Genomic DNA, 27,336 nt, shown 5'->3' on the forward strand with positions numbered 1-27,336 from the left:
AATGTCACTGTAGTCCCTGATAGTGTTTTCACGTAGAACCAATAAAGTACCCCCCCCCCCCCCCCCAGTTAGAAAGTCTCATACCTGTCTTAGATTTTTCTATAGTCACTCTACGCCACGCGTCAACTATTCTGCTCCAGAAAATACGGGCACCATAACTTTCTTGGTTCTACGTGAAATCACTATCAGGGACTACAGTGACATTACCATTTCTGTGAAAGATAAAGGGTATGGGAATGAATGGACTCGGGAAAATGGTGGCTATCAATGGAAAAGACATACTCTGGACATGAGTCACCAGGATTAAGATCTTTAGTGAATCTAACGGGTTTCAGGTTGTATCTAGACAAAAACTTCCAACTCTGTTGAGATGAATGACCCAAGGAAGATGAGCTGATGGAAACCTTTAAGGACAGTCGTAATTAACCTATCCATCCCTGATGGCTTCACGTAACCCTGTGTGAAGGGAGGCATGTAGCAAAGGACTTTCAGGATCCCTGCAAGCCCTGATACCTTTCTATAGGTTAGGTCTTAAAACTCTGGGAGGCATGTAAAGTAGTTTGAAAGAACTCAGGCTGTGGTGTCAAATTACCTAGTTTCAAATCTCAACTCCACCTCAAACTACCTTTGTGCAGTTATTCAATCTATGCTTGCTTCCTCCTCGGACGGTATGGAGAATAGTATGATCTAGCCCATAAGGTTGTTTTGAGGACGAGATAATACATGTAAAGCACACAGCACAGCCTGAAATGTGGTATTAGGTTGAGCCACACAGAATAAGTGCTTGAAAATATTTGTTGTTAAAATGACCCAGGCTAGGTCTTTGTTCTGCCAGGGTACCCTGCCAGTGGGGAGGGGGGAGAGTGAAAACGAGTGTTCTCTTAATAGGATATTCCTGTTAATAGGACAGTCTGAATAATGGGATCTGTTAATGTTTACTGAACATTTACTAAGCCAAATGAATTGTTAAAGGTGTGCCACCCCTGAACTTAGGAGAAAGGCTACACCCCACTAACCTTCCGAACCATCTCCTGGGCTGCCAAAACTGCCTCCCTCAGAAAAAAAGCCCTTCTTCCCAGGTTCACTTAACAAATGTGTGAGTTCCCCATATGTGCCTCAGCAAGAGTGCTTCCAGCGGTGTAGATGGGGAGGAATGACTGATTGGAGGAGGTCAAGAGAGTTGAGGGCCCGCCCGTGTGGCAGGAAAACGCCTTCTCCAACAGTTTACCTAAAAAAAGGGCAAGAGAAACGTGACGGCTGTTGGAAGGAGGTGTGCGGCGATGTTTTGTGTCTCTGTCGCAGGGATGCCAGCACACGTGTAGGCCGTTAGGAATGAGAAAGGGCATCATTACAAGGAAGCCTGGGTGGCTCACAGTTGTGCGGAGAAAGGGCATCATTACAGGAGACACGACCAAGCGGGTGAAGCGGGCACGGGACGAGCTTGCGAGGAGCTGGCCTTAAATGAGGATACTTGGATCCCCCGGGTCCCACCGTAAAACACAAGGTTATCAAGAAGATACGATAAGAGGTTAAAGAGAAAATGTAAACTCCCCGGCCGCGGCGCTCAGGGACGGAAAGCAACTCACATTCCCAGCCAGCACGTCCCCCGAGAAGACGAACTTTGCGCTTGCGTAGTGCGCGCACGCCGCGTCGACCCGAGGCGCTCTCGCGAGAAGAGCCGTGCAGGCTGGGAAAAATGGCGCCTCCCAGCCCCCGGGAGCCCAAGGCCCAGTCGGCCACTAGCGCGGCCAAACCCGACGGGGAGATGGTGCTACCGGGCTTCCCGGACGCGGACAGCTTCGTGAAGGTAAGTTTGCTGTGCCTCTGGGGCATCGGGAGCCGCCCGAGGTCGGCCAGAGGTAGGCCCGGATCCAGTCGGCGGCCGCCCAGCCGGCCGCACGCGCGCTGCTGCCGGCCCCGGGTAGGGATCGAGAGGCCGCTGTCCGAGCCGGGCACAGTCTTTCACTTCCCCTCCCGGGCGGTGATCGCACGCGAACACTGAGGGGCGCCCCGCTTCCCAGGACCCTCGTTCTCACATTGAGCCCATGCAGCCTCGGGTGTGGAGAGCCGTGTCAGCGTCTTGGGAAGGGCTTCCTTGTCACCCTGATGTCCCCAGCCCTCGGGCCCTCGTCCCCGCCCGGGCCTGAGCCACCTGACCAACTCCCCGGAGGGGCTCGGCTGCTTTACGCCGCATGGGCATCCTCCTCTCCCGCGGCCGGGATGATCCTCCTTCCCTCTTATGCGGTGCAGTCCTATATAATCCCAGACCCTGGGTTTAATGTCACCTGTAACAGCTGCCACCAACTCAGCCTCCTCTGGGTGCCTTAGAACATTTACCATTGCCTCCTCGGAGGAACACAGAGAGGGTTCATCTAAATTATTTGTGTAATGCTTTTTAAATATGAACAAACAAAAGTAGGTTTAGTTATGCCTCGTGCATAACTCTTACAAATCCACAAAACTAAAATAACTTGTAAATTAGCACTGTGTATTCCCCCAACCTCCACTCAGCTAGGTGGATCATCATTAGCAGATGTCATTATTAATTCATTTGTTTGGCTGGGATAGTTCCTGGACCACTAGCCATGGTCCTGATTGGGTGGCGTTCAGGCTCACCAGCTACCATATGTCCCACCTCCTTTCTCTCCCCCACCCCCACCCCCCCACTTGAACCATTCGTTACACAACTCACAGTGGTGTCATTTGGCCTTCATGTTACCAACCATGATTTCTTTATGACAGCACTTCAGGTTTTTTTTCTCATGATCACACAACAATTAAAATAAAGAACCACTTGGCACTAACTGGAACATAAACACAAGTCCAGTCGTGGGCAGTGATGGTTATACTTTGGTCAGTGAAAGGATCTAGAATGTTCTTATGTTTTAGATGCTTGCCTAAATGGAAACATGGAAGTCAATTCCCATAGAAAATTCATGGACCTCAATTTGAGTAGTAATAATGGTAGCACTTAGGTGCTTACCAAGCACTACCTTTTGTGACTTCATTAGCTCAATTAATCCTTACAACAGCTCTATGGGGTTCGCACTTTTATTATGCCTCTTTTTCAGAGGAGAAAACTAAGGTCCAGATAAATTCAACAACTTACCCAAGATCACAGCTGATAGGTAGCAGAGCCAAGATTCAAACCGAGGCCATTTGTTTTTTTTTTTTTTTTTTTTCTTTTTCAACGTTTATTTTTTTTTTTTATTTTTGGGACAGAGAGAGACAGAGCATGAACGGGGGAGGGACAGAGAGAGAGGGAGACACAGAATCGGAAACAGGCTCCAGGCTCCGAGCCATCAGCCCAGAGCCCGACGCGGGGCTCGAACTCACGGACCGTGAGATCGTGACCTGGCTGAAGTCGGACGCTTAACCGACTGCGCCACCCAGGTGCCCCAGGCCATTTGTTTTTTTAATGTTTGTTTATTTTTGAGAGAGTGAGAGCACAGGGGAGGGGCAGACAGAGAGGGAGACAGAGGATCCGAAGCAGGCTCTGCACTGACTAGGGAGCCCGACTCAGGGCTCGAACTCACGAACCGTTAGCTCATGACTTGATCCTAAGTCGGACGCTTAACCGGCTGAGCCACCCAGGCGTCCCCAAACCCAGGCCATTTTGAATATTAGTCTTGTATGTATTTAGTCTTTCTCTCCCACTCTCCCAAGAATGTAAGCTCCAAAACTTGGTTCCTGAGGTAAAATCAGCACTGAATGAATATTTGTTGAATGTGTGAAGATGCATCGTCTAGCACAATGTATTGTATATAGTAAATCTTGAGAAGAATGAGCTTTTTTAAAAAAATTTTTTTTAACGTTTTATTTATTTTTGAGACAGAGAGAGACAGAGCATGAACGGGGGAGGGTCAGAGAGAGGGAGACACAGAATCCGAAACAGGCTCCAGGCTCCGAGCTGTCAGCACAGAGCCCGATGGGGGGCTCGAACTCACAAACCGCGAGATCATGACCTGAGCTGAAGTCGGCAGCCCAACCGACTGAGCCACCCAGGCGCCCCTATTTTAACATTTATTTATTATAGAGAGAGAGAGAAAGAGACAGACAGAGCGTGAGCATGAGAGGGGCAGAGAGAGAGGGAGACACAGAATCCGAAGCAGGCTCCAGGCTCCGAGCGGTCAACACAGAGCCCGACGCGGGGCTCGAACTCACGGACCGCGAGATCATGACCTGAGCTGAAGTTGGACGCTTAACTGACTGAGCCACCCAGGCGCCCTGAGAAAAATGAGCTTTTGAATGAATGGGGACCCCTGTTTAAAGTATGCTTGTTATAATAAATAGATAGATAGATAAAATGCTTGTTTTGGGGTGCGTGGGTGGCTTAGTCAGTTAAGCGTCTGACTCTTGATCTCGGCTCAGGTCATGATCTCACGGTTTATGGGATTGAGCCCCAGAACGGGCTCTGTACTAACAGTGCAGAGCTTGCTTGGGATTCTCCCTCCCTCTCTCTCTCTCTCTCTCTCTCTCTGTCTCGCTCTGCCCCTCCCCCACTGCTTTGCATGCATGCACACACGCTGTCTCTCAAAATAAATGAATAAACTTTAAACAAAAAATGCCTTTTTTCTGGTTTTTGACAGTTTGCTCTTGGGTCAGTGGTGGCAGTCACCAAGGCATCTGGGGGCCTACCACAGTTTGGCGATGAGTATGATTTCTACCGAAGTTTTCCTGGTTTCCAGGCATTTTGTGAAACACAGGGAGACAGGTTGCTTCAGTGGTGAGTACTCTATTATTTTATTACAGTGAGAATAATGAATATAAAGAAGACGATAATTTTTCCTAGATTAGTTTGATCTTAATCATATTTTTCTGTGCTATCAAGACCTATAACATATAAAAATGAGACAGTGGGGGCACCTGGGTGGTTTAGTCGGTAAAACATGTGACTCTTGATCTTGGGGTTGTGAATTCCAGCCCCACGTTGGATGTAGAGATTACTTAAAAAAAATAAAACCCTTGGAGCACCTAGGTGGCTCACTAAGTGTCTGACTCTTCTTTTAGGCTTAGGTCATGATCTCACTGATCACGTGATCGAGCACCGTATTGGGCTCCACGTTGACAGCATGGGGTCTGCTTGCGATTCTCTCTCTCCCTCTCTCTCTGCCCCTCCCCTACTCATGCACTCTCTCTCTCAAATAAATAAACTTAAAAAAAAAAAATAGGGGCCCCTGGGTGGTTCAGTGGGTTGGGTGTCCGACTTCAGCTCAGATCATGATCTCACAGTTTGAGTTCAAGCCTTGTGTCGGACTCTGTGTTGACAGCTCACAGCCTGGAGCCTACTTCAGATTTTGTGTCTCCCTCTGTCTCTTCTCCTCCCCCACTTGTGCTCGCTCTCTCTCTCTCTCTCTCTCTCTCTCTCTCTCAAAAATAAACATTAAAAAAAAATTTTTTTTAGGGGCACTTGGGTGGCTCAGTTAAGCATCCAACTCTTGGTTTCAGCTCAGGTCGTGATCTTGCAGTTCATGAGTTCGAGCCCCACATCGGGCTCTACGCTGACAGTGCAGAACCCGCTTGGGATTCTCTCTCTCCCTCGCTCTCTGCCCCTCCCCTGCTTGCTCTCTCTGTCTGTCTCAAAATAAATAAATAAACAAAAAAATGTTTTAAATAAAATTTAAAAAAATATTTTGACATTAAAAAAATAAATTTTTTTAAAGAGTGGATTTTTCTCATCTATTTCATTTTTTTATTATTTTGTTTAATGTTTATTTATTTTGAGGAAGAGTGTGTGTACATGCAGGGGAGGGGCAGATGAGAGAGAGAGAGAGAGGATTTTGAGCAGGTTCCGCACTGCTATGAGCACAGAGCCTGACGTGGGGCTCGATCCTGCAAACCCATGAGACCATGACCTGAGCCAAAACCAAGAGTCAGAGGCTTCACTGACTGAGCCTCCCAGGTGCCCCAATTTTATTTATTTTAGAGAGAGAGTGAGCGGAGGAGAGGGGCAGAGGGAGAGAGAGAGTGAGAGAGAATCATAAGCAGACTCCATGCTCAGAGTGGACCCTGATGCAGGGCTTGATCCCACAACCTGGGATCACGACCTGAGCTGAAATCAAGAGTCAGGTGCTCAACTGACTAAGCCACCCAGGTCCCCCAAGACAATGGATTTTGATTAGGGAAATGTTATTTGGTACCTTTTGAGTTTAACTTCTTTTTTGTTCTTTTTTTTTTACATTTGTTTATTTTTGAGACAGAGAGAGACAGAGTATGAACGGGGGAGGGGCAGAGAGAGAGGGAGACACAGAATCAGAAGCAGGCTCCAGGCTCCGAGCCATCAGCCCAGAGCCCAACGTGGGGCTCGAACTCACGGACTGCGAGATCATGACCTGGGCTGAAGTCGGACGCTCAACCGACTGAGCCACCCAGGCGCCCCTTGAGTTTAACTTTTAAAAAACATATTGACTCTTGCACTATATGTGAATCTTTTTGAATAACATGGGACTTGAAAGCCTAGATCCAAGAGTCTATCATACAGCTTGCAGGAACGTGAGGATTAGCTTTTTAATAAGAGTATGAGGACAGACAGTACACAAACAGTGTTTTTGTTTAACTGTCATGTGACAGAGTTAGAGAATCTCTTTTAGATTTCATGATAAAGCAATGAATGCGGAGTGTATTATTTACGTAGTATGATGCATTCTTTAGAATTTAAAGGAAGCTTTCAGTAATTTCTTCCATCCCTTCAATTGACAGATGAAGAACATGAATCTGAGTGAGATTTAGGGAATTGCCCAAGGCCACATAACTTTGCTATAAGGGTGCAAATATTATTAGTTTGATCACAAAGTATCGGGAACAGTCTAAGCCAAGCCTTTCAAGCTGTCTATCAGACTGGGAACAAATGAATAAAGGTATACCAACTAACCTTGGTTTTCCTGTCCTTTTAGCATGAGCAGAGTAATGCAGTACCACGGGTGTCGAAGCAACATTAAGGACCGAAGTAAAGTGACAGAGTTGGAGGACAAGTTTGATTTGCTGGTTGATACCAACGACGTCATTCTGGAAAGAGTGGTGAGTGTTTCACCCTACTCTTAAGATCATTAACAAATGGGGGCACGTGGCTGGCTTGGTCTCAGGGTCATGAGTTGGAGCTCCATGTTGGGCATAGAGATTACTTAAAAATGAAATCTTAAAAAAAAAAAAAAAAAAAGGTAATTAACAAATGAGGAGCTTTTGTATCATTAAAATATGAAAAGAAACCCCAGCATCTGAGGAAATGAAGAGGAAATTTAGCATTTCTTTTTTTTTTTTTTAAAATTTTTATTTTTTTTAAAAGGGTGGGGGGGGGGGGAGAGAGAGAGAGAGAGAGAGAGAGAGAGAAAGAATCCCAAACAGGCTTTACACTCAGCACAGAGTCCAGCGTGGGGCTCGGTCTCACGACCATGAGATCATAACCTGAGTCGAAATCAAGAGTCAGATGCTTAACTAGCTGAGCCGCCCAGACACCCCAGAAATTTAGCATTTCTTGTTCCAATGACATTCCCTTCCTGATAGTTGGCCTTTTTTCCCCAAAGATAACACAGTTGTCTTCAAATAAGTTATTTCAACCTATCACTGCTCAGTGGAGGCCTGTTAAGAAATCCACGTTCCAGGTTTGCAAGTCCTATTTGCATTGCGAGAGAAGAGGCTTCTGGGTACAGAACCTAACCAAAATTGAGTCTTTTTTTTTTTTTTACTGTTATCTACTATCTGCTAAACAGCCTGATTTGCATGATTAGAAGGAGATGTGGATCATATGATCTGGCTTACTGTCTACTTAGGCCCAATTCTACAGCAGTTATTTACAGAAATACACAGAGATCATCCAAAACAAATTGAACCCTCAACCATGTGACGGCCCTGCAGATATTTAAATCACACACTCCTGTCCTGTGAAGTCATCCCTCCCATAGTCTCAGTGCCCACGGGTCCTTCAGCAGGTTCTCATATTTTATGATTTCAAGTCCGGCCATGCTACCGTTTGTCATCTGGATGCCCAGACTGATACCCTACGTCTGCTTCAATGGGGCAGAATGGATCAAAACACCCTCCATTCTCCCTCTGAGTACCATCCTTCCTTGTTTAATAGCTACAGTCTAGGGTCTTTTTAATTCTTTTGGTGGGCCAGATCACACTGTTCAATCATTTTTCAATTTTCAGTTCAACTGAGAGCTGTCAGGGGAACTGATCAAGGGTTGGGAGTGGTCAATTACTGCCCTGTCTTTGAGCAAATAATGTTTTAATTATTTGGGCTGACTTTCTTGTGTGTGTTTATATATGTTCCCACGCATGATTCTTTGAATATATTTCTTTTTTTTTTTTTAAGTTTATTTATTTATTTTGAAAGAGAGACAGAGAGAGCAAGTGGGGGAGGGGCAGAGAGAGAGGGAGAAAGAGAATTCAAAGCAGGCTCCGCACTGTCAGCACGGAGCCCAGTGCAGGGCTGGAACTCACAAACCGCGAGTCCGTGACCCGAGCTGAAACCGAGAGTCAGACGCTTAACCCACTGACGCAGCCGGGCGCCCCTGAATGTATTTCTTAAGAATGTCAAATAATTAACCTGTTAACCCTGAACTGTTGTCTCCTGCCCCTAGGGTATTTTACTGGATGAAGCTTCGGGTGTGAATAAGAACCAACAGCCAGTCCTCCCTGCAGGATTACAGGTCCCCAAGACGATAGTGTCCAGCTGGAACCGCAAGGTGAGGGGGGCTTTTCACATGGACTAGAGCTTCTAATGTCAGCTTTACAATAGGGCCCCTGGCCGTGCAAGTCTGCATTTCTGTTCTGATTCATTGGACACAGAACTGGCCACTGCCCAACTTGTTCTCATGGACAGGCACCACCTAATTACCTCTTCTCTCCTTTGCACCCTGCAACCTAATCCACAACATACACTCTCAAATGAATGCTCTTGGAAGGCAGAAATGGGATTTATATTTCTCATCGATGAGTTGCGATGTTATAAGCTATTTGTATTTGTTATCGTAGGCAGGAGAATATAGCAAAAAAACAAAATCTGAAACTTTCCGGTTGCTTCATGCCAAAAACATCGCCCGGCCTCAGCTTAAATTCCGAGAAAGGATCGACAACTCCAACACACCATTTCTTCCTAAGATCTTCATCAAGCCCAACGCTCAGAAACCCCTCCCTCAGGGTAAGTCGTGCAGACTCTGCCTAAAGAAAGCGGGAAAGGTCTCCCCCCGCCTCCCTGTCTTGGAAGGAGCCAGCTAACTCCTCCATAACTAGACAAGATGTGAATGTATTCACCCCTTTTGTGATGGCAGTTTTGTTTTTGTTTTTTAATGTTTATTTTTGAGAGAGAGAGACAGAGTGCGAGTGGGGAGGGTCAGAGAGGGTAGGAGACACAGAATCCGAAATAGGCTCCAGGCTCCATGCTGTCAGAACAGAGCCCAATGTGGGGCTCGAACTCATGAACTGTGAGATCATGACCTAAGCCGAAGTTGGATGCTTAACCGACTGAGCCACCCAGACGCCCTGGGATGACGTTTTTGTTGTTCCTTGGGTCTCTAGCACTCTCTAAAGAAAGGAGGGAACGCCCACAGGATCGTCCAGAGGACTTGGATGTCCCCCCTGCCCTGGCTGATTTCATCCATCAGCAGAGAACCCAGCAGGTGGAGCAGGACATGTGAGTATTTGCCTGTCGGGACTTTCTGCCGTGAGTGATTATTGCTTTTATGCCACATTCTCACTCAGCTTCACTCTTGTAAAATATATCCGTGTAAACAGAGAATTTGAGGCATGGGTGATTGTTATCACTATCCTAACAGTGGATCTCTTTGGTCACACCTGCTGCTGGTGTTCACAGAGGGCCTGCACAGGTGACATCTTGGGTAACCGTCACCAGTCCTCAGAGGTAGCACTCGCTCTCACCCCCACCACCCCCTCCGAGAGATGCTGACTTCCCACACAACCAGAACTCGAAACCTCCAGTTTCTTAAAACTATCCTTCCTCTAGGGGCGCCTGGGTGGCTTAGTCAGTTAAGTGTCCGACTTCGGCTTAGGCCATGATGTCATGGTTCATGGGTTCGAGCCCTGCGTCGGGCTCTGTGCTGACAGCTCAGAGCCTGGAGCCTGCTTCGGGTTCTGTGTCTCCCTCTCTCTCTGCCCCTCCCCTGCTCATGCCCTGTATCTCTCAAAAAAATAAATGTTAAAAAAAAAAAAAAAACTGTCCTTCCTCTCTGACATTCTGCCTTTCTCACCAGGCATGAGATAGGGGCCTGCCAATAAAGTCAGTAGGGAGACGGCATTTTTCACTGGCAGCGTAAGCATCTGCCAAAAACTGCGTAGGGGTGCCTGGGCAGCCCAGTCGTTAAGCATCTGACTATTGATTTTTGCTCATGTCATGATCTCCCAGTTCATGGGTTCAAGCCCCGCACTACACTGACAGCACAGAGCCTGCTTTGGATTCTCTCTCTCTCTCTCTCTCTCTCTCTCTTTCTTTCTCTCTTTCTCTCTTTCTCTCTCTTCCTCTCTCTCTGCTCCTCCCCTGCTCACATACACACTCTCTGTTTCTCACTCTCTTGAAATAAATAAACTTTTAAAAATTAATTAATTTAAAAAAGAATAATTAACTGCTTAAAATAGACAAAGGGACCTTGCCTTCCGTATGAAAGGAAAAGGTGGTAAGGACTTTGCTGGTGTTGGTCTTTTTCTCACATATAGCTGGAGTCTGCCCTAACGGCATGCCCTCGGCCCCAGCTCTGCACCATGAGGCCACAGGCAGGTGCAAAGGAATAAAGGTGATGACTCATGGCCCTGCCCTCAAGGAACTCAGAGATTTAGGATTTTTATGCAAGTAGATGACAGAAAAACAAAAAATAGAGCCTTTAGCATATGACCAATTGAGATACCTGCCCCATTCCCTCTCTTTCTCCACAGGTTTGTGTTTTTTTCCCCCCAAACCACAAGGAATTCTACACTGCACATTTTTTTATCATCCACAATGGCAGTCATACAGTGTTTTGAAATAAGAGTTCAGGTTTTTATAAATGAGATTTTTTTTTTAAGTTTATTTATTTTGAGACACAGAGAACGCAAGCAGGGGAGGGGCAGAGAGTGGGGAGAGAGAGGGGGAGGGGGAGAGGGCAAGGGAGGGAGAGAAAGGGAAAGAGAGAGAGAGGAGAGAGAGAGAATCCCAAGTAGATTCCACACTATCGGCGCAGAGCCCAGTGTGGAGCTCGAACCCATGAACCTTGAGATCATGATCTGAGCCAAAATTAAGAGTTGGATGCTTAACCGACTGAGCCACCCAGGTGCCCCATGAATCAGTAGATTTTTAATTAATCACATTATAAGGGTGAACCAGTATGACATGATCTTTTTTTTTTTTTTTTTTGATGCCCTTGAATTCTCACTGAAATAATGGTGCTTTTTATAGAGAGAAGATATTTTCACAGTGTTCTTTGCTCATTTGTCTTTACAAATTGGATTAAAGCAGTTGTTCTTCCTTGAATCACAAAACTCCTCAAAAGGACTTTTCTTTTTGTTTTGTTTATTCAGGTTCGCACATCCTTATCAGTATGAACTAGATCACTTCACTCCACCAGATTCAGTCCTTCAAAAGCCAGAACCCCAGGTTAGCATCCAAACTGAGTTTATGGATGATGGCCAGGTAGCCCAGGAGAAATCCAATCAGTGCAATCTTGGCTTTCTTTAAATATCTTTTAAAGTAGAAGGTTGCAACTTTGGGTCATTTCTTGAACCCCTAATTCATTTTGTGCTTTAGCGAAGGATGATTCGTAATGTTCCTCTCTCTTCCTACCTGTGCGTTCGTGCTCCAGTTATATAGGCCTGTGGGAGAAACACCCTGCCATTTTGTATCTTCCCTGGACGAACTGGTGGAGCTCAATGAGAAGCTCTTGACTTGTCAGGAGTTTGCGGTAGACTTAGAGGTAAGTTGTGAATGACCTTGAGTGAAATTTTACATCCTCTATGAGTGCACCTCCTTGAGGAGTATAAAATTAATACCAACAGATCTATTTTTTGGCAAAGACCAATCAGCCTTGTAACTTTTATAGCTGGCCTCCTAAAATCCATGAAGGAAAGCCTAGCAAAATCATTTTTCCCTGTTCTCCCCTCTTTCCGGGTTTTAGCACCACTCCTACAGGAGCTTCCTGGGGCTGACCTGCCTGATGCAAATCTCCACCCGAACAGAAGACTTCATTGTCGACACCCTGGAGCTCCGAAGTGACATGTACATTCTCAATGAGAGCCTCACAGACCCCGCCATCGTTAAGGTCAGCCAGCCTTTTCCAGCCCTGGCGCATGAGCGCAGGATTTAAGTGCTTTCGTTTTACTGTTTCATTATTTCAACATGGACCTGGTGACGTTGAGAGAAATCATTGTAATTTCCTGCACTCGGATCCCCCACGCTAAACTGCTTTTGTTTCTAAGCCCCAATTAGAACAGCCTAAGATACAGCTTACAGCTCATTACCACCCGGGGCGACGGTACATCATGTTAAGGATTCCTGCAGTGAGCCCGTGCCATCAGGATCCTGCGGACTTAATGACTATCCTTGAAGCTAGTGGAGCTGTTTTCTCAGAATCACTGGCTGTTAGCAGTTTCAGACTTGAAGAGTGTGCCATTAGGAGTGTAGAAGGCTGTCGGTCCAAATTAAAAGAAGCGTTTAAAACTGAACCCATCTGAATCTGCCTTCTGGCTTCTAATTCCAGAGTTATAATCCCCTAGAGGTAGAGTGTGTTTCAGGGCCCAAGTGGCCTCGTGCACATTGTACCCCCTGACTCCGGCTTTGTTTTCAGGTCTTCCACGGTGCTGATTCAGACATAGAGTGGCTACAGAAAGACTTCGGGTTGTATGTAGTGAACATGTTCGATACCCATCAGGCGGCACGCCTTCTTAACCTGGGCAGGCACTCGCTGGACCATCTGCTGAAACTGTACTGCAACGTGGAAGCCAACAAACAGTTTCAGCTGGCCGATTGGAGGATACGGTCAGTTTGTGCTTAACGAGGAAACGCTGATGGCGCAGGAAGCATGGGTGCCCATCAGCGTCTCGTCCACGCAGACCTTTGTTCAGACTGTGACGTGAGCCAGACCTTGAGTTGAATGTCGCTGGTCTTTCTTCCAGCTGTTTCCAGCACAGCTGGAAGTTTTAGGGTGACCACGTGGAGTGTATGTGGGGCTATCACACCATGCTTCTCGGGAATAGACGTTGGAAGAGGTGTGCCATGTTCGTGTCTATATCCCTCCCGGTCTCTCGTTTGAAACTCAGATCTCTGCAGTCGGGGTGGGTGTGTGTGTGCGTGCGTGCGTGTGTGTGGTGAATTCCCAGAGGTCTGAAAGAATTCTAAGGTATGTAGGTGATCGCACCTTATAATGAGTATTTACTGGAGTGTAAGATTTTGGTGGAGTCCTGCCACACTTTCCGGGGTTTGGGCTCAGCTCGGTCACTGTCAGGTGGCCGGCTTCCTGAGTTTGCAGCTGCTGTATGAAGCAGCCTCCTCCAATGAGCTTTCCTCCGCTTGTGCACACCACAACTTCCAAAGAGGATCTAACAAAGCCCAGATAGAAGATGAAAACTGACAAAGCCTGAAAGCCACTACCTGTTATTTAACCCTTGCCATGTGCCAAGCACTGAGCTAAGAGCTTCGGGGATGTTGTGCTGGATGGTCCCCACAGCAGCCTGTGAGGTGCCGGCCTTCATTTCCCAGGTGAGGAAAGTGAGCCCGGTGACTTGTCCGAGGACAGGTGTTGAGAGCTAAGATTCAAACTCGGGATCCCAGGGTCTCTGTTTTCAACCACATTGTTACCTGCTGCCCTTTCTCCCCAACCGTGGAGACAGTGGCTTGTCCTGTTAAGATGTAGGAAATGTCGCTATAACTGGAGTATTGGCTGTGATACTAAAAGGAGCCCAAGTCTCATTAGCACCCTCAGAGCACATAGCTTACGTTGCCACACCCGGGGCAGAAACCAAAATTATTGCCTCTGTTGCAATTCTAGACCTCTGCCTGAGGAAATGCTCAACTACGCCCGAGATGACACCCATTACCTGCTTTACATTTATGATAAAATGAGGCTGGAGCTGTGGGAGCGAGGCAACCAGCAGCCCGTGCAGCTGCAGGTGGTGTGGCAGCGGAGCAGGGACATCTGCCTCAAGGTACAGTGTCACCGGTCACGGCCACCCTGTCTCGGGCCGGGTCCTCGTGCTTTGCTTTGCTCTTTACACAGAGGAAAAGAGCTGAACGTTTTCAAGAGCCCAGGGCACAATTCTGATTCCCGTTGATCCTGAATGTTCTGTAATACATTGCAGAAATTCATCAAACCTATCTTCACGGACGAATCCTACCTCGAACTGTATAGGAAGCAGAAGAAGCATCTCAACACACAGCAGCTGACAGCCTTCCAGCTGCTGTTTGCCTGGAGGGATAAAACAGCTCGTAGGGAAGATGAAAGTTACGGGTAAGGGATTAGACGTTCTTTTAATATCTGCTCCTAGGCTGAGCGGCTCGGATAGCAAGGAAATAATGGGCTTTTTTCTTTTCACCCTGAAAGTGTGTTACGTTTTCCCCTCCTGGGTTGTAGCCTTTTAATGGGGCTCGCTGGCTGAATTTAACGTGCTACCACTGTGTGTTTTGTTCTAGATACGTCCTGCCAAACCACATGATGCTAAAGATAGCTGAAGAACTGCCCAAGTGAGTCTGAGAACTGATAAATATGTTGACTTTCTCAACAGAGAAATTTTATCCTTCAAAAATCAGCCTCTCTGATAGTTATTACCCCAGTGCTGTTGACTCAGAGAAAATGAGTGCTCTAAGGAAGTTCACGAGTCCAAGGATTCAGAATTTCCTCCCTTGGACTGCCCAGTAGGAACTAAAGCTCCTGAACTGCAGCCGTTTTCAATGGTTACGCCTCAGATCGGATCCGCTGTGAGTCTGAGCCTCCAGTACCCACTCTGAAGGGAGGAAAGTGTCACAGATGCTCTCCTCTGTAATTTGGAATCTTGGGGTTTTGAATGCTTTATGATGTTCATTGAAGCATACACAGAGAATCCAAATTCGTGATCTCCTGTTGACCCCGTTGCAGTGCAACGGCTCGGCAGGGCTGTGGTGCCCCCCTCCAGCTCTCCCTGTTAGCCGGAGGCAGGCTGCAGGGGCCACCTCCTCCAAGCTTGCTGCAGCAGAGAGCACATGCGGAAGCGGCTGGCCCCGACTGCCCCCCGCTAGGAGCTCGTCTCCCTGGTCTTCCCCTCAGCCATAACGCTCGGGCTTCCCTGATCACCGTGCTTGTCTGGAAGCCTCGGAGGGCCGTGTCCCGGAGTGATGAGTTTGTCCTTCCTTGTCTTCAGGGAACCCCAGGGCATCATAGCTTGCTGCAACCCTGTCCCACCCCTCGTACGGCAGCAGATCAATGAGATGCACCTCTTGATCCAGCAGGCTCGGGAGATGCCCCTGCTGAAGGTAAGAAGCTTTGCTGCCAAAGGTTCTCAGCTCACCAGGCTCTGTCTGCTGGCACCTGTGGTCTTCTCCATACACGATCTGGTCTCCATGCTAAAGAGAAACCCCAGGAGGGGCGCCTGGGTGGCTCAGGCAGTTAAGCGTCCACCTTCGGCTCAGGTCATGATCTCGCGGTCTGTGAGTTCGAGCCCCGCGTCAGGCTCTATGCTGACAGCTCGGAGCTTGGAGCCTGCTTCAGATTCTGTGTCTCCCTCTCTCTCTGCCCCTCCCCCGCTCACACTCTGCCCCCCAAAATAAATAAAAATTTAAAAAAAAATTTTTTTAACCCCAAGAAAATAATAGGGGCTAGGAAAGCCAGTAGACATGTCTTCTTGATGACAGTGAAAAGCTGAAGCTCATCTTTGTTATTTTATGATCCTGTCTTCAATAAGTCAACAGCAAGTAATGTCTAATGGCTGGGCCAGTTAGCTGTTGTTGGGAGGCAGTTAACCTGGTGGAATAAAATGGATTGGGGGTCACAGCGCCCGGCTGGCTCGGAGGGGCGTGCAACTCTCGATCTCAGGGTTGTGAGTTTGAGCCCCACATTGGGTGTAGCGATTACTTAAATAAATAAACTTAAAAAAAAAGTGGATTGAGGGTCTCAGTCCAGGGAGCATGTTTTGGAAGCCTGGCAGGGGTCCAAGATGTGAAGCGATAATGTCTTGTGAGTTTGGCGGTCCCAGAAATGGAAGGAAAGGAACACGAACAAGAAGCGCCATCAGAAGAAAGGTCGATGGGAATTAGTAACAGACGATGAAAGTGACTGCCATTTTCTTTGAGCACCGTGCGAAGTACCCCGGCGTGTTCTCAGACTGTGGATTTGGGGATAGTGGAAGTCGAGTCCAGGACAACTCACTCCAAATATAAAGCCTAGGTGACTGGGAAAATAGGAGGGCCTCGGATAGAAATGGGGAATTCAGGAAGAGCTGATTTTGTGAAGGAGATGCCAAACTTTCGACAAACTCAGGTGAAGGCAGGCTAGCCAGCCGGAAGTCCGGTTACCTGCATCTCCACGCACGTGGCGCCCGGGTGCGGACACGGTGGCGGGTGTGTGTGTGTGTGTGTGTGCGCACACGCCTGTGTCGATGCTACAGCATGTTCAGATAGATTTACGTGTCTTGGTTTGTATTTGGGGGGGGGGGGACAGTTTTTTTTTAATCTTTATTTTTGAGAGAGAGAGAGAGAGACAGAGCGTGAACAGAGGAGGGGCAGAGAGAGAGGGAGACACAGAATCTGAAGCAGGCTCCAGGCTCCGAGTTAGGAGGGGACAATTTTTAACGGTGTTGCCTCAGTGGTAATATTGGTATATGGTAAACCGTATTTGTAATTTTTTTGAAAGATTATTGACCCAGAAAGACTTAAAATCAATTCCTTTAGGATGTGTAAAGATATACACATCTCAGTCCTCGTGTTCAAGCTTCCTCTGTTGGCTCTACAGCTTGTCCAGGGAAAGAGAAACCCTGGTCTCCAGACAAGAATCTCTTTCAAGCTCTTGCAAATCTGCTGCGTCGTCCCTTTGCCACGAGAAAGGCTTTCATTCTTTCATTCAACAGATAATTACCGAGTACCAACTGATCATATCGCCAGGCGCTGTAAGGGATGAAGGACGAAAGAAAATCTCTGGGCTCGTGAACGACAGTCTAGTGAAGGGCACAGTCTATGCCAGGGAAACACGTGCGGGCACCCCACTGGCGTACCTTTCCTCAGATGCTTTTTGTTTTTCCTCCTCAGTCTGAAGTGGCAACCGGCGTGAAGAAGACCAGCCTGCTGCCCAGTCCCGAGGTATGGTCCTGCATCTGTCCTCTCTTTCCGGTGGGCGGGGGGGGGGGGGCGACACCAGTCAGAGCCGGCGCAGGACAAACCTCCCTGTCCAAGGCAGCCCCCAGCACAGTAGTGAAAAGCTGCTGCACGCTTGCAAGGCTTTCATGAGGCGTGTCGGTTTCTTTCTGACGCAGAGATTAGAGAATGTTCTCTTTGGACCCCACGACTGCTCCCACGCCCCTTCAGATGGCTACCCTGTCGTCGCAAGCGACGGTAATGTAGAGGCCTCTGGAATGTCCTGGAAACTGCCTTGCACGCTGTCCGCTAGGCTTTGACCTTACTGACTTCCATCCCTGTAGGGCCCGTGCCCGTGCAGAAACAGGCAAGCCTCTTCCCTGACCAAAGAGAAGAGGACGCCCCTCCAGAGACCAAATGCCTGATCGCTACCGCTGTCATCACGTTATTTAACGTGAGTAGTGGGACTCGCCGGTGAGGTGATGTAGACCGGCAGGGATTTGTTGGCTTTATCAGACAGGCTGTGTGCCTGGAGCATCGCATCCACTGTGGACGCTAATGCCAGAAGTAAAACCCAGGCCGGAGGGGACAGGCATGGAGACAGATCTGCTAAGCAGTCTGTGAGAGATGGGCAGAGGATTGTCTCCTGAGCTCTGTGTGAAGAGATCCTCGAGGAAGGGTTAACACCTTGACGAGAGCGCTAACGCCTGGCGGGGAGGAGGGCGTGGGCCACGGTGATCCGTAAGCAGGACCTTCCCGACAGCCACAGTGGAGGCGGCTCGGCCTGAGTCCCAGAAGGGGCCTGCTGAGCACTCTCGTGAGCGTAACTCTGTACGCTGGCCGATTAAGGAAAGCGAAGGGCAGGATATGAGGGCACTGGGAAGCGGGGAGATATGTGTTTCCCATCCCAAAGAGGGGCTGAGCCGTGGTAGGTCGTGACCCCGTCCAGTATGGGACCGAGTGTGGCCAACCTGGGTCAGGCCGTGTTCCCGGAATACGCACTGGGTTGTGACGGAGCCTGTCCCGGTCTGTCCTCCCTAGTGGGTGTTTCTGCCAGTACTGGAATTTCAGGCTGTTTGCAAAGGGAGGGTGAACGGTGTGGTTGTTGGTCAAGATAGGTAGATACCAAAATGACCAGGATGAAGGGAAAATACACAGGTAAGACTGAATACTGCCAACAACAGAGGGGGTAGAGGAAAAATTCAGAATTTCTGGAAAGAAAGAGAAGCAAGCGTCTGATCCGTTTGGACAAAGACGAGGATCGAGCTTAGCAGGTGTTCACGTGAGAAACAGCTGGGTGGTTCCGTAGGTTCCAGAATCACCCCAGAGCGCGAGGCCGCAGCCAGGAAGACAAAATGCCGCCTGCGAGACGTGGTGCCTGAGAGTTAACTTTCTCACTTAATCACATAAACTCAGATTGGGTCTGGCTTCAGTAACTTGTGACCAGAGAAATCTAGGCGCTTTAACTGAGTCATCAAGGTGACTCAGCAGCTACAAATCCGAGCGTGAACTTGGGGCTGTGTGAACACGGAAGCTCTGTACTTAACAGACCGTCGTGTCTCTGTGCCCTGGGTGGCAAGACTGCTGCCACAGAGCACGCGGAAGGATAGCGTGCATGCTGAACCCGGTTGGAAGCAACACCCCGGTGCAGAATTGTCCTGATTCCCCGCAAAAGTGTGTAATTTTTTTCATTTGTGAGTGTCCGGTTACAACCTCGAGTTCTAGAGCCAGATGGACCTAAGTTTAAAGTCCTCATTGTGCCGCTGTTAGCCGTCGGGGTCTGGAAGACCTAGCCTCTCTGTGCCTCAGTTTCCTCATCTGTAAGATGGGGAGAATAATACCACATACTTTAATAGTCTGTAAGGACACAGTGAGAGTTCATTGTTTTAATAAATAGATGTTAAGTACACCCCACTGCATGCTATTACAGGCTATTACAGTGCTTTATGCAGACGAGAGCCCTAGAAAATTAGCCAGTATTCTTATTACTGTTACGATTATGCCGTTGCTTGTATCGTATTGCCACAAAATGATGACGGTGATGAGTTGGTCGTTTTCTGTTTGTCCCTGCAGGAACCTAGTGCTGAAGAGAGTGGAAAGGGCCCACTAACAGTTGCACAGAAGAAAGCCCAGAACATAATGGAGTCCTTTGAAAATCCATTTAGGATGGTAAGTAAGCGTGGTGTATCTAGTTGAGGGCTGACGGAACAGGCAGAGGTTTCTGCCGCTGTAGGGGCCTTTTGCCTGGAAAAGAGGCCAACAGCCCAGGGAAGAGGGAGCCCCTGAATCCAGTGTGTCCGTTGTCCCTGGTGTCCAGGTTGGGATGGAGTCGGGATCTTCTCAGATGAAACCGGCAAGGATACCTCGCTCAAATGCCAGTGAGCTATGGCTCGGCTGACGCTCTGAACGAGGCCTCCCACGCTGACACCAACCGAAACCCCCCGCCCAGTTCCTGACCGCCTTTAACACGACTGTTTCCGTCCCTCCAGTTTCTGCCTTCTCTCGAACGCCGAGCTCACGTTTCTCAGGCAGCGAAGTTTGATCCGTCATCAAAAATCTATGAAGTAAGTGGACTCGCCATCCTTTCCAAGAGTGACTTTCTAGGAAAAGGAGACTTCTTAATTATCTGAACTAGCTTTTGTCTTAAGCCCATCTTGAACCTCCTGAATACAGAAAACGCTTTATATATAAATACATATAAGCATAGTTTCTAGAGAGAGGGGCGAGAACTTTATTCTGACGTTCAGAAGCATTTGGGAACCTTTTAAGAAAGAGGCTTTCGGGTTTTTTTTTAATGTTTTCTTTTGTTTTTGTTTTTGTTTTTTAATTTGAGACAGAGCGTGAGCAGGGGAGGGGCAGAGAGAGAGGGAGACACAGAGTCTGAAGCAGGCTCCAGGCTCTGAGCCGTCAGCACAGAGCCCGATGCGGGGCTCGAACTCACGGACTGTGAGGTCGTGACCCGAGCTGAGGTCAGATGCTTAACCGACTGAGCCACCCAGGTGCCCTGAGGCTTTTGGTTTTAATTGAAGTTCAATTTATATGTCACAAAGTGCACAGATGTTAGGTGTACAGCTTGATGCCTTTTTTTCCTTTTTTTTTTTTTTTTTTTTTTAATTTCCATCCAAGTTAGTCAGCATATAGTACAATGATTTCAGGGTAGATTCCTCAATGCCCCTTCCCCATTTAGCCCATCCCCCCCAAACACACCCCCTCCAGTAACCCTCTGTTTGTTCTCCATATTTAAGAGTCTCTTCTGTTTTGTCCCCCTCCCTGTTTCTATATTATTTTTGTTTCCCTTCCCTTATGTTCATCTGTTTTGTCTCTTAAAGTCTTCATATGAGTGAAGTCCTATGATATTTTATCTTTCTCTGACTAATTTCGCTTAGCATAATACCCTCCAGTTCCATCCACATAGCTGCAAATGGCAAGATTTCATTCTTTTTGATTGCCGAGTAATACTCCATTACACACACACACACACACACACACACACACACACACCACATCTTCTTTATCCATTCATCCGTCGATGGACATTTGGGCTCTTTCCATCCTTTGGCTATTGTCGACAGCGCTGCTATAAACATGGGGTGCATGTGCCCCTTCGAAAGAGCACACCTGTATCCCTTGGATAAATACTTAGTAGTGCGATGGCTGGGTCGTAGGGTAGTTCTAGTTTTAATTTTTTGAGGAACCTCCATACTGTTTCCCAGAATGGCCGCACCAGTTTGCCTTCCCACCAACAATGCAAAAGAGATCCTCTCTCTCTGCATCCTCGCCAACATCTGTCGTTGCCTGAGTTGTTAACGTTAGCCATTCTGACAGGGGTGAGGTGGTATCTCACTGTGGCTTTGATTTGTCTTTCCCTGATGATGAGTGAAGTTGAGCATTTTTTCATGTGTCGGTTGGCCATCTGGATGTCTTCTTTGGAGAAGTGTCTATTCACATCTGTTGCCCATTTCTTCACTGGATTGTTTTTTGGGTGTTGGGTTTGATAAGTTCTTTGTGGATCAGCTTGATGCATTTTTATTTATGAATATTGCTTTAAGGCTCTTATAGATGACAGCTTAAATTTTAAAACACTCTGTCTTCTGTTGTTTGGTTTGTTTTTAATAGCATAATGAGGAATAAGGAAATACCTTCCCTGGAGCCCCATGAGATGTTCCTGGGAGCCAGCGTTGTTAATTGTCTGTTAAAAGCCTTCTTCCTTCCTGCAGGAAGTTTCTGCTCCAGTCAGATGGACGGCCTGGCTCCGTCTGCCTCCCGCTCTTTCGTTAGGCACCAAGGGTCAGGCCAGAAACCTGACGGGCCCCTGCCCTGTCGCTGGTGGTTAGCCTCCTGCCTTTAGAAATGGGGAGTCAGGTGGATCTTATGCCTTCTCCCCCTCTGCCCCCACCAGTTGTGGCCCATTCGGCAACTGTACGTCCCTTACCGTGCTTCTGTCTAATGTCAGCGAGATGCGTCCTGACCCGCAGGCAAATGTTCATACAGAAGCAAACGGCCCTGAGAAGTCCTGCCTTGAATCCCAGCTCCACCATTTGCTAACCGTGTGCCCTCAGACGAGTTATTTAGCTTCTCTGAACCTATTTCCCATCTCAAAGTGGGGGTGATGATAATGCCTTTGTCCCGGGGATTATTAGAAGGGATTGAATGAGACAACGGACGGGAAAGCATCCGGCTCAGTGCCTGCAATACAGTTGCCCTTTGTCCTTCTTGATAAAGATTTTATAAATAAAATGGATTTTTGTGTGTGTGTGTCATCAGATTTGGAACTTCTGACTTAGAACGTGTGTAGTTGTTAGGTTAGCATGTCCGGTATCACCCCATTAAAAAAATACAGCGTTCCTGGGTGGCTGAGTTTCGGAGCGTTTTTGTCTTGTTTGTTTTCATTGTAGATCAGCAACCATTGGAAGCTGGCGAGCCAGGTGCAGGTACGCAAAGAATCTAAAGAAATTGCCAAGGAGAAGGCAGCGGAGCAAACAGGTAGCGCTCACTTCCTTGTAAGTCAGCCTGTCAGTGTGTCTGTCAAAGAACAGGCCTTGTACATCATTCTGTTTGTTCAACAAAGTGCCTGTATGGCAGCAAACAGAATGGCACGGCCCCTGCCTGCGGGGCTTGCCTTTTCCTGGGGGACAGTGGACAGCCTACCGTGAACGTTTGTCCTTTCAGATGGCCAGAGACACTTCCGCAGGGAGAGGGGTAGGAGGTGCTTGGGGGCGGGCACGGGGGAGTGGTGGCTGCTTCTGTGTGGCGTTTGGTGAAGGCAGTCTAATCAATGTGACACTGAGCAAAGACGGGCTGCTTCCAGGGGAAGCCCCACAAGTCCAAGGCCCCGAGGCGGTCGCTTGTCGGGCGCGCACAGAGAGAGGCCGGGAAGCCAGCGCGGCTGAGGGGAGGAGAGCAGGAAGGGCTGTCGTGAGGACACGGCTTGTACTCCCAGCGGACTGGGAAGCTCTGGAGGGTCTGAGCGGAGCAGTGACCTGCACTGATCTTCAGGGGCCACGGAGGGCCCAGTGGAGAGGGCAGGAGTGGGAGCCCAGGTAGGAGACAGGGCGGTAACCCAGGTGAGGGGCCGCTGGCTCGGAAGGCACGGTAGCAGAGCTGGGGACGAGCGGCTGGAAGCCGACGTTTCCGGTGGGGACACTGACAGCACTTCATGACGAGTCGGGTGAGGCACGTGAGAGGAGGAAGGGAGCCGTGGACGCCAGAAGGTTTGGGCCTGAGCGATTAGAAAGACGAGGGTGGCCAGCAACAGAGTAAGAGAGCACGGGGCACCGATTTGGGTCTCGTTCTGGTCCTCGATGTGCCGTGGTTGAGGCCCATCCGAAACGTCCTCAGGGAGGAGTCACGTAGGTGGTGGACGTCTGGCTTGGGCTCTCAGGAGAGGGGCAGGTGGGCCGTCAGATTGAGAGTGTGGGGAGAGCGCCCGGGCCTGAGCCTCAAGGCAGCCGTTCCTCCGAGCCTGGGGGAGAGGGGCCGGTGCGGGAGGCTGGGGAGCAGGGAGGGCCGGCCCCGGCAGCCGGGGCAGCCGGGTGAGGAAGGAGGCTTGGCTGCCGGAGGCGGCAGCTCCACAGACAGTGCTCTCTCTTGCAGCCGCCCGGGACCAGGCCAGGGAAGAGTACAAAGCAACAGCGGAACAGGCCGTGTCCGTCCGACAGCAGGCTGCCGTACGTGCCGGCCCTTCTCTTTCTCTTAGGAAACCCGATGCCCCTGGTTGTGGCCAGGATTTTCCTCGAATGGCAGGAGGGCTTGCCCTGTGGTTCAAATTGAATGCTATGTCTTCCCCGTCCATTTTGGCTTGTCGGTTAGTGCCTGCCTTATTTCCCCTCAAAAAAGTTTATATCGTAATTCCTCTTAGATGATTTCCTCTGTTGAATTTACACTCAACAGACCGTACCCCTGACTCTAGTAGTAGATAAGGTGCTGAAGCTTCTAACAGCCAAGCCTGCTTACCGTCCTGCTCTGCCCTAGTGTGTATTTCGTTCTCCACCCCGCTAGAGCCCTCCAGAGTGCATAGCCCATCTTTCCTCAGTGACCTGCCGCCATTCTCCAGCGAGGGATTTGTTCCACGTGGCCCTAGCCCTGCCCAGACTCACGGCCCGCACTCCCCTTCCAGTTGCCAGCACAGCGGCGGAGTCCCTAGTGGGGCCGTCCGTCTGTCTCACCCACCCCCGTGCTTCCTTCCCTCTACAGCTAGAAAGCGCCGCCAAGAAGAGAGAGCGAACGACAAGCGACCCGAGGACCACAGAGCAGAAACAAGAGAAGAAACGACTCAAAACTTCTAAGAAGCCAAAAGACCCAGATCTGCCAGAAAAAGATTTTACCCCTTACGACTACAGCAAATCGGATTTCAAGGCTTTTGCTGGTGAGGCCGGGACTGGTGCCCTTTAAGGAATGTCTGGCCGCCTTAGGGGGGAGGAACTGTAGCACAAAGAAAGCGTGCCCTAGGCACCGGCTAAGCCCGAGAAGGACAAGGCACCGGTGCCCTAGGAGCCTGCAGCGCCAGGACAGAAAGCCCGCCCTCCTGTGCTGGCCCTTACTTGCCGGGGCCTCCCTGGTAGCTGAGCGAGATGGCACGCGTGGTCTTTCCTCACTGTAGCTTGTGCCCAGAAACACATTTTCTCAGACACACAAACATGGTAAGGAGTTGACTGAAGAAACCTGACGCCCGTGAGGTGCTCTGCGGTTCCTTGGCCCGTCAGAGTCCGTCTACGTTGGAGGGGCTACAGGCGGCGTTCCTGACTCTAGAGCAGCCTCCTTGGCACCACGTCCCTTTGAAGAGAGAGAAGGTAGCGCAGGATTGTCACCTCAGAGCCCAAGTTCCCGACAGTGGCATCTGACCAGCACGCAGACCAGAACGGGTTTCCTCGGTGGAAAAAGAGCCAGTGCTGTAGCCACCTGCCCTGAGCTGAGAATAGATCTGTGAGAAACCAGTGTTCGGGCTGTCCTTCTATACTGGGAGCGTGACACGTGGAAATGTGTCAGCCATCGGTCCCTCCTCGTAAAGGGGTCAGCAGGCTGACAGCCCCACCCTTCCTGAACACCGGGCACCCACCCAGGAGTCCGCCCGTTGGGTGTACGAACTCCTGTACGTGATCACTGGCGTCTCTCTTCTCTTACCTTCCAGGAAACAGCAAATCGAAACCTTCTTCCCAGTTTGATCCAAACAAGCAGATGCCATCTGGCAAGGTAAGACATGTATTTGACACCGAAAACTAGTAAGATTGTATATGTCAGCTATATTTTGATTGAAAATTAAAAAACAAAACACAAGATACAGCTAATAAAAAAAAAGAAAAAAGGAAAGACAGGGCACCTGGGTGGCTCAGTCAGTTAAACATCTGACTCTTGACTTCGGCTCGGGTCGTGATCCCCGGGTCGTGGGATCGAGCCCCGCGTCAGGCTCCGCATTGAGCGTGGAGCCTGCTTAAGATTCCCTCCCTCTCTTTCTGCCTGCCTCCCTCTGCCCCTCTCCCCCACTTACGCACACTCTCTCTAAAATAAAAAAATTTTTACATGAAAAATAGAAATCTGCTTGAGAATTCTCACGTGCTCGTGGTGCTTTTTTTTTTTTTTTCCTCTTCCACTGCTGGGAAGAGGGCCCAGCTAGGAATCATCAGTCATCTTCCTTTGCATATCTTTGCCCTCACCTCATCCCTTCCCAAGTCCGGACAATACCCATCAGCTCTTCCAGCAATAAAAAGAAAAAGAAAAAAAAAAAAACAGCTTTTTTTAAAGAGGCCGTAAAGGCTGGCATGCGGTTTGCTACCATGGGAATCACAGCCGCAGGCCACAGACACTCCTTTCTGTGCCGGCACAAGCCTGCATTCGCCCCGGTGGGTGTTGGTGCCAGTCAGAGCCAAAAGTGGCCGAAAATTTGCACGCGGAGGCTGAGGCCCGTGTGGAGCCCTCCTGTCCCTTTAGTAGCTCATCCGGACGGCCTTTTCTTCAGAGCACCCAGAAACGTCCAGTGGAGAGAAAACCAGTCACACCGGTGGCGCTGGTGTCTCGGGAGGGCCTTCTGAGCTGTTTCCTGTGTCTCCTGCAGTCAGGTTATCACTCAGCCGAAGTGATTTATTTTTTCGTTTTATCTTTTCAGAAATGCGCCGCACCCAAAAAACTTAAACAGTCGGTGGGAAACAAAAGCATGTCCTTTCCAAGCGGAAAGCCAGACAGGTATGTGGCCAAGGCCGGCGTGGCCCCGCAAACCCAGCAGCGGCTCAGAGGTCTCAGCTGGAAAGACCCAGAGAGCCTCACTGGAGCAGATCCCTCCCGGTCACTCTAGGAAAGCCGAGCTGGGAGGAGGGGAAGGGACTGCCGAGTGCTGTTACTGTGTCCCGGACTCAGATTCCTGTCACTCACCACCTATCGCCACTCAGCTGCCTTGGGGTCACCTCCAAGCAAATAGGCTTGGAATTTTCCTAGATCGGCCCAATTCTGAGGAATGGGGGGGAAAAAATCAGTGAAGTAAATCTGGGTTGTCATTTCAGAAAATTTTAGTTAAGAACGTGAAACGCTTATCCTCAGGACAGACCCTGAAACCAGAGGACTCACCCCTGGGGGGTGGCCTGATGAGGGAATCTGCCTTTAGATCTTAGCCAGCACAGCCACCCTCGTTGGGCCCCAGGGCACTGCCCCAGCCCGCTCTCGTCTGCCAGGGTTGGGGGGGGCACCCTACTGCCAAGCTCAGTTGTCCAGGACCACCGCCCCCCACCCCCAACAAACCAGGCTCCCCCAGTTGTGCATTAAGGTTTGCAAGGTTTTATGAACAGCGGAGAGCAGCTCTCCAGCCAAACTGGAAGAAGTAACTCTTGTTTTCATATTGTCTCCGCAGAGGTCTCAGGCACAGCTGGCCAAAGAGATAGCACTGGAAGAGACCCCTGGAATTCCCCAGCGGACCGGAAGCACCAGACGGTGGTGCTGGTTTTGTACAGACTCATTTTTAAACCATTAAAAATAATTCTTACTGGAAGAAAGCGGGTTCCTGACTTTTCCTTTGCTGCCACCACAGTTCCGGCAGGAGAGGACAGATCCCACCCCGTTCAGATCACCGTCTCCGGCTGTCTGTGGGTAAGCGTGCCCTTGAGGACACTGTGATTTCTGGAGAAGTCCAGAATCATTCCTGAGAGAAAACACAGGAGAATCTCCTATGACTCAGAAAAGGGCAGCACCCACAAAACACAGAGCACCCTGTTCATGGAGCATCGACTCTCCCTTTTAAGAGGGTTCCATGAGCCGTGCTCCCTCCTTCACATGCCTTCCAGTCATGCCAGTGAAAGCCAAATGGTAAAGACCCCATGGGGCCGGGGCGGGGTGGGGGGGGTGGGGGGTGAGGGGGCGGGGTGGAGCAGGGGTGGGGGGCGGCTGGTACAGCTTTAGAGCCAACTGTGGCCTCTAGAGGGCCCGGTCTCTTCCCTGTACCTGTCTCCCCCCCCCCCCTTTTTTTTTTTTAACTTCCCCAATTAAAAAAGTAATAGCATGTTCACTGTAGGAAATGAGGAAAAGAGAACAATTATATCGTCTGTAACCCTACCACACAGAGATAAGCTTTCACGCTTTGGTAGAAAGGCTTTCTACTATGTGTGTGTTCATTTCCAAAC

The 27,336-nt window shown here is 49.3% G+C and overlaps 1 protein-coding gene and 1 long non-coding RNA gene across 2 annotated transcripts in view; one reads left to right on the forward strand and one right to left on the reverse strand.

Moving 5' to 3' along the window:
- LOC125913125 (uncharacterized) overlaps positions 1-1,652 on the reverse strand; it is a 2,938-nt gene extending 1,286 nt beyond the window's left edge. The window contains exon 1 of the long non-coding RNA XR_007454928.1: positions 85-1,652. This is a non-coding gene — a long non-coding RNA (uncharacterized LOC125913125). The remainder of the gene's footprint in view (positions 1-84) is intronic.
- Positions 1,653-1,657: 5 nt separating this feature from the next.
- Positions 1,658-27,004, forward strand: EXOSC10 (exosome component 10). The gene is made up of 25 exons (XM_049618105.1): positions 1,658-1,807; positions 4,590-4,726; positions 6,894-7,017; positions 8,580-8,684; positions 8,974-9,139; positions 9,517-9,631; positions 11,506-11,581; positions 11,787-11,897; positions 12,099-12,242; positions 12,768-12,958; positions 13,968-14,124; positions 14,278-14,426; positions 14,609-14,659; positions 15,313-15,424; positions 17,192-17,242; positions 17,416-17,494; positions 17,581-17,690; positions 19,310-19,405; positions 19,726-19,800; positions 22,132-22,219; positions 23,330-23,403; positions 23,930-24,101; positions 24,864-24,925; positions 25,836-25,912; positions 26,571-27,004. The coding sequence occupies exons 1-25, from the start codon at positions 1,697-1,699 to the stop codon at positions 26,599-26,601; spliced, it is 2,664 nt and encodes an 887-aa protein (XP_049474062.1). The 5' UTR covers positions 1,658-1,696; the 3' UTR covers positions 26,602-27,004.
- The last annotated feature ends 332 nt before the right edge of the window (positions 27,005-27,336 follow it).

The sequence above is a fragment of the Panthera uncia genome, assembly GCF_023721935.1.
Source record: "Panthera uncia isolate 11264 chromosome C1 unlocalized genomic scaffold, Puncia_PCG_1.0 HiC_scaffold_4, whole genome shotgun sequence".
In the NCBI taxonomy this organism is placed as follows: domain Eukaryota; kingdom Metazoa; phylum Chordata; class Mammalia; order Carnivora; family Felidae; genus Panthera; species Panthera uncia.

Excerpts from the sequence above, each read along its gene's own strand:
- EXOSC10 (XM_049618105.1), top strand. The coding sequence starts at position 1,697 with ATGGCGCCTCCCAGCCCCCGGGAGCCCAAGGCCCAGTCGGCCACTAGC. Across the intron at positions 11,582-11,786 it reads TTCAAAAGCCAGAACCCCAG|TTATATAGGCCTGTGGGAGA; the intron begins GTTAGCATCCAA and ends TTCGTGCTCCAG. Across the intron at positions 19,406-19,725 it reads TTGAAAATCCATTTAGGATG|TTTCTGCCTTCTCTCGAACG; the intron begins GTAAGTAAGCGT and ends CCGTCCCTCCAG.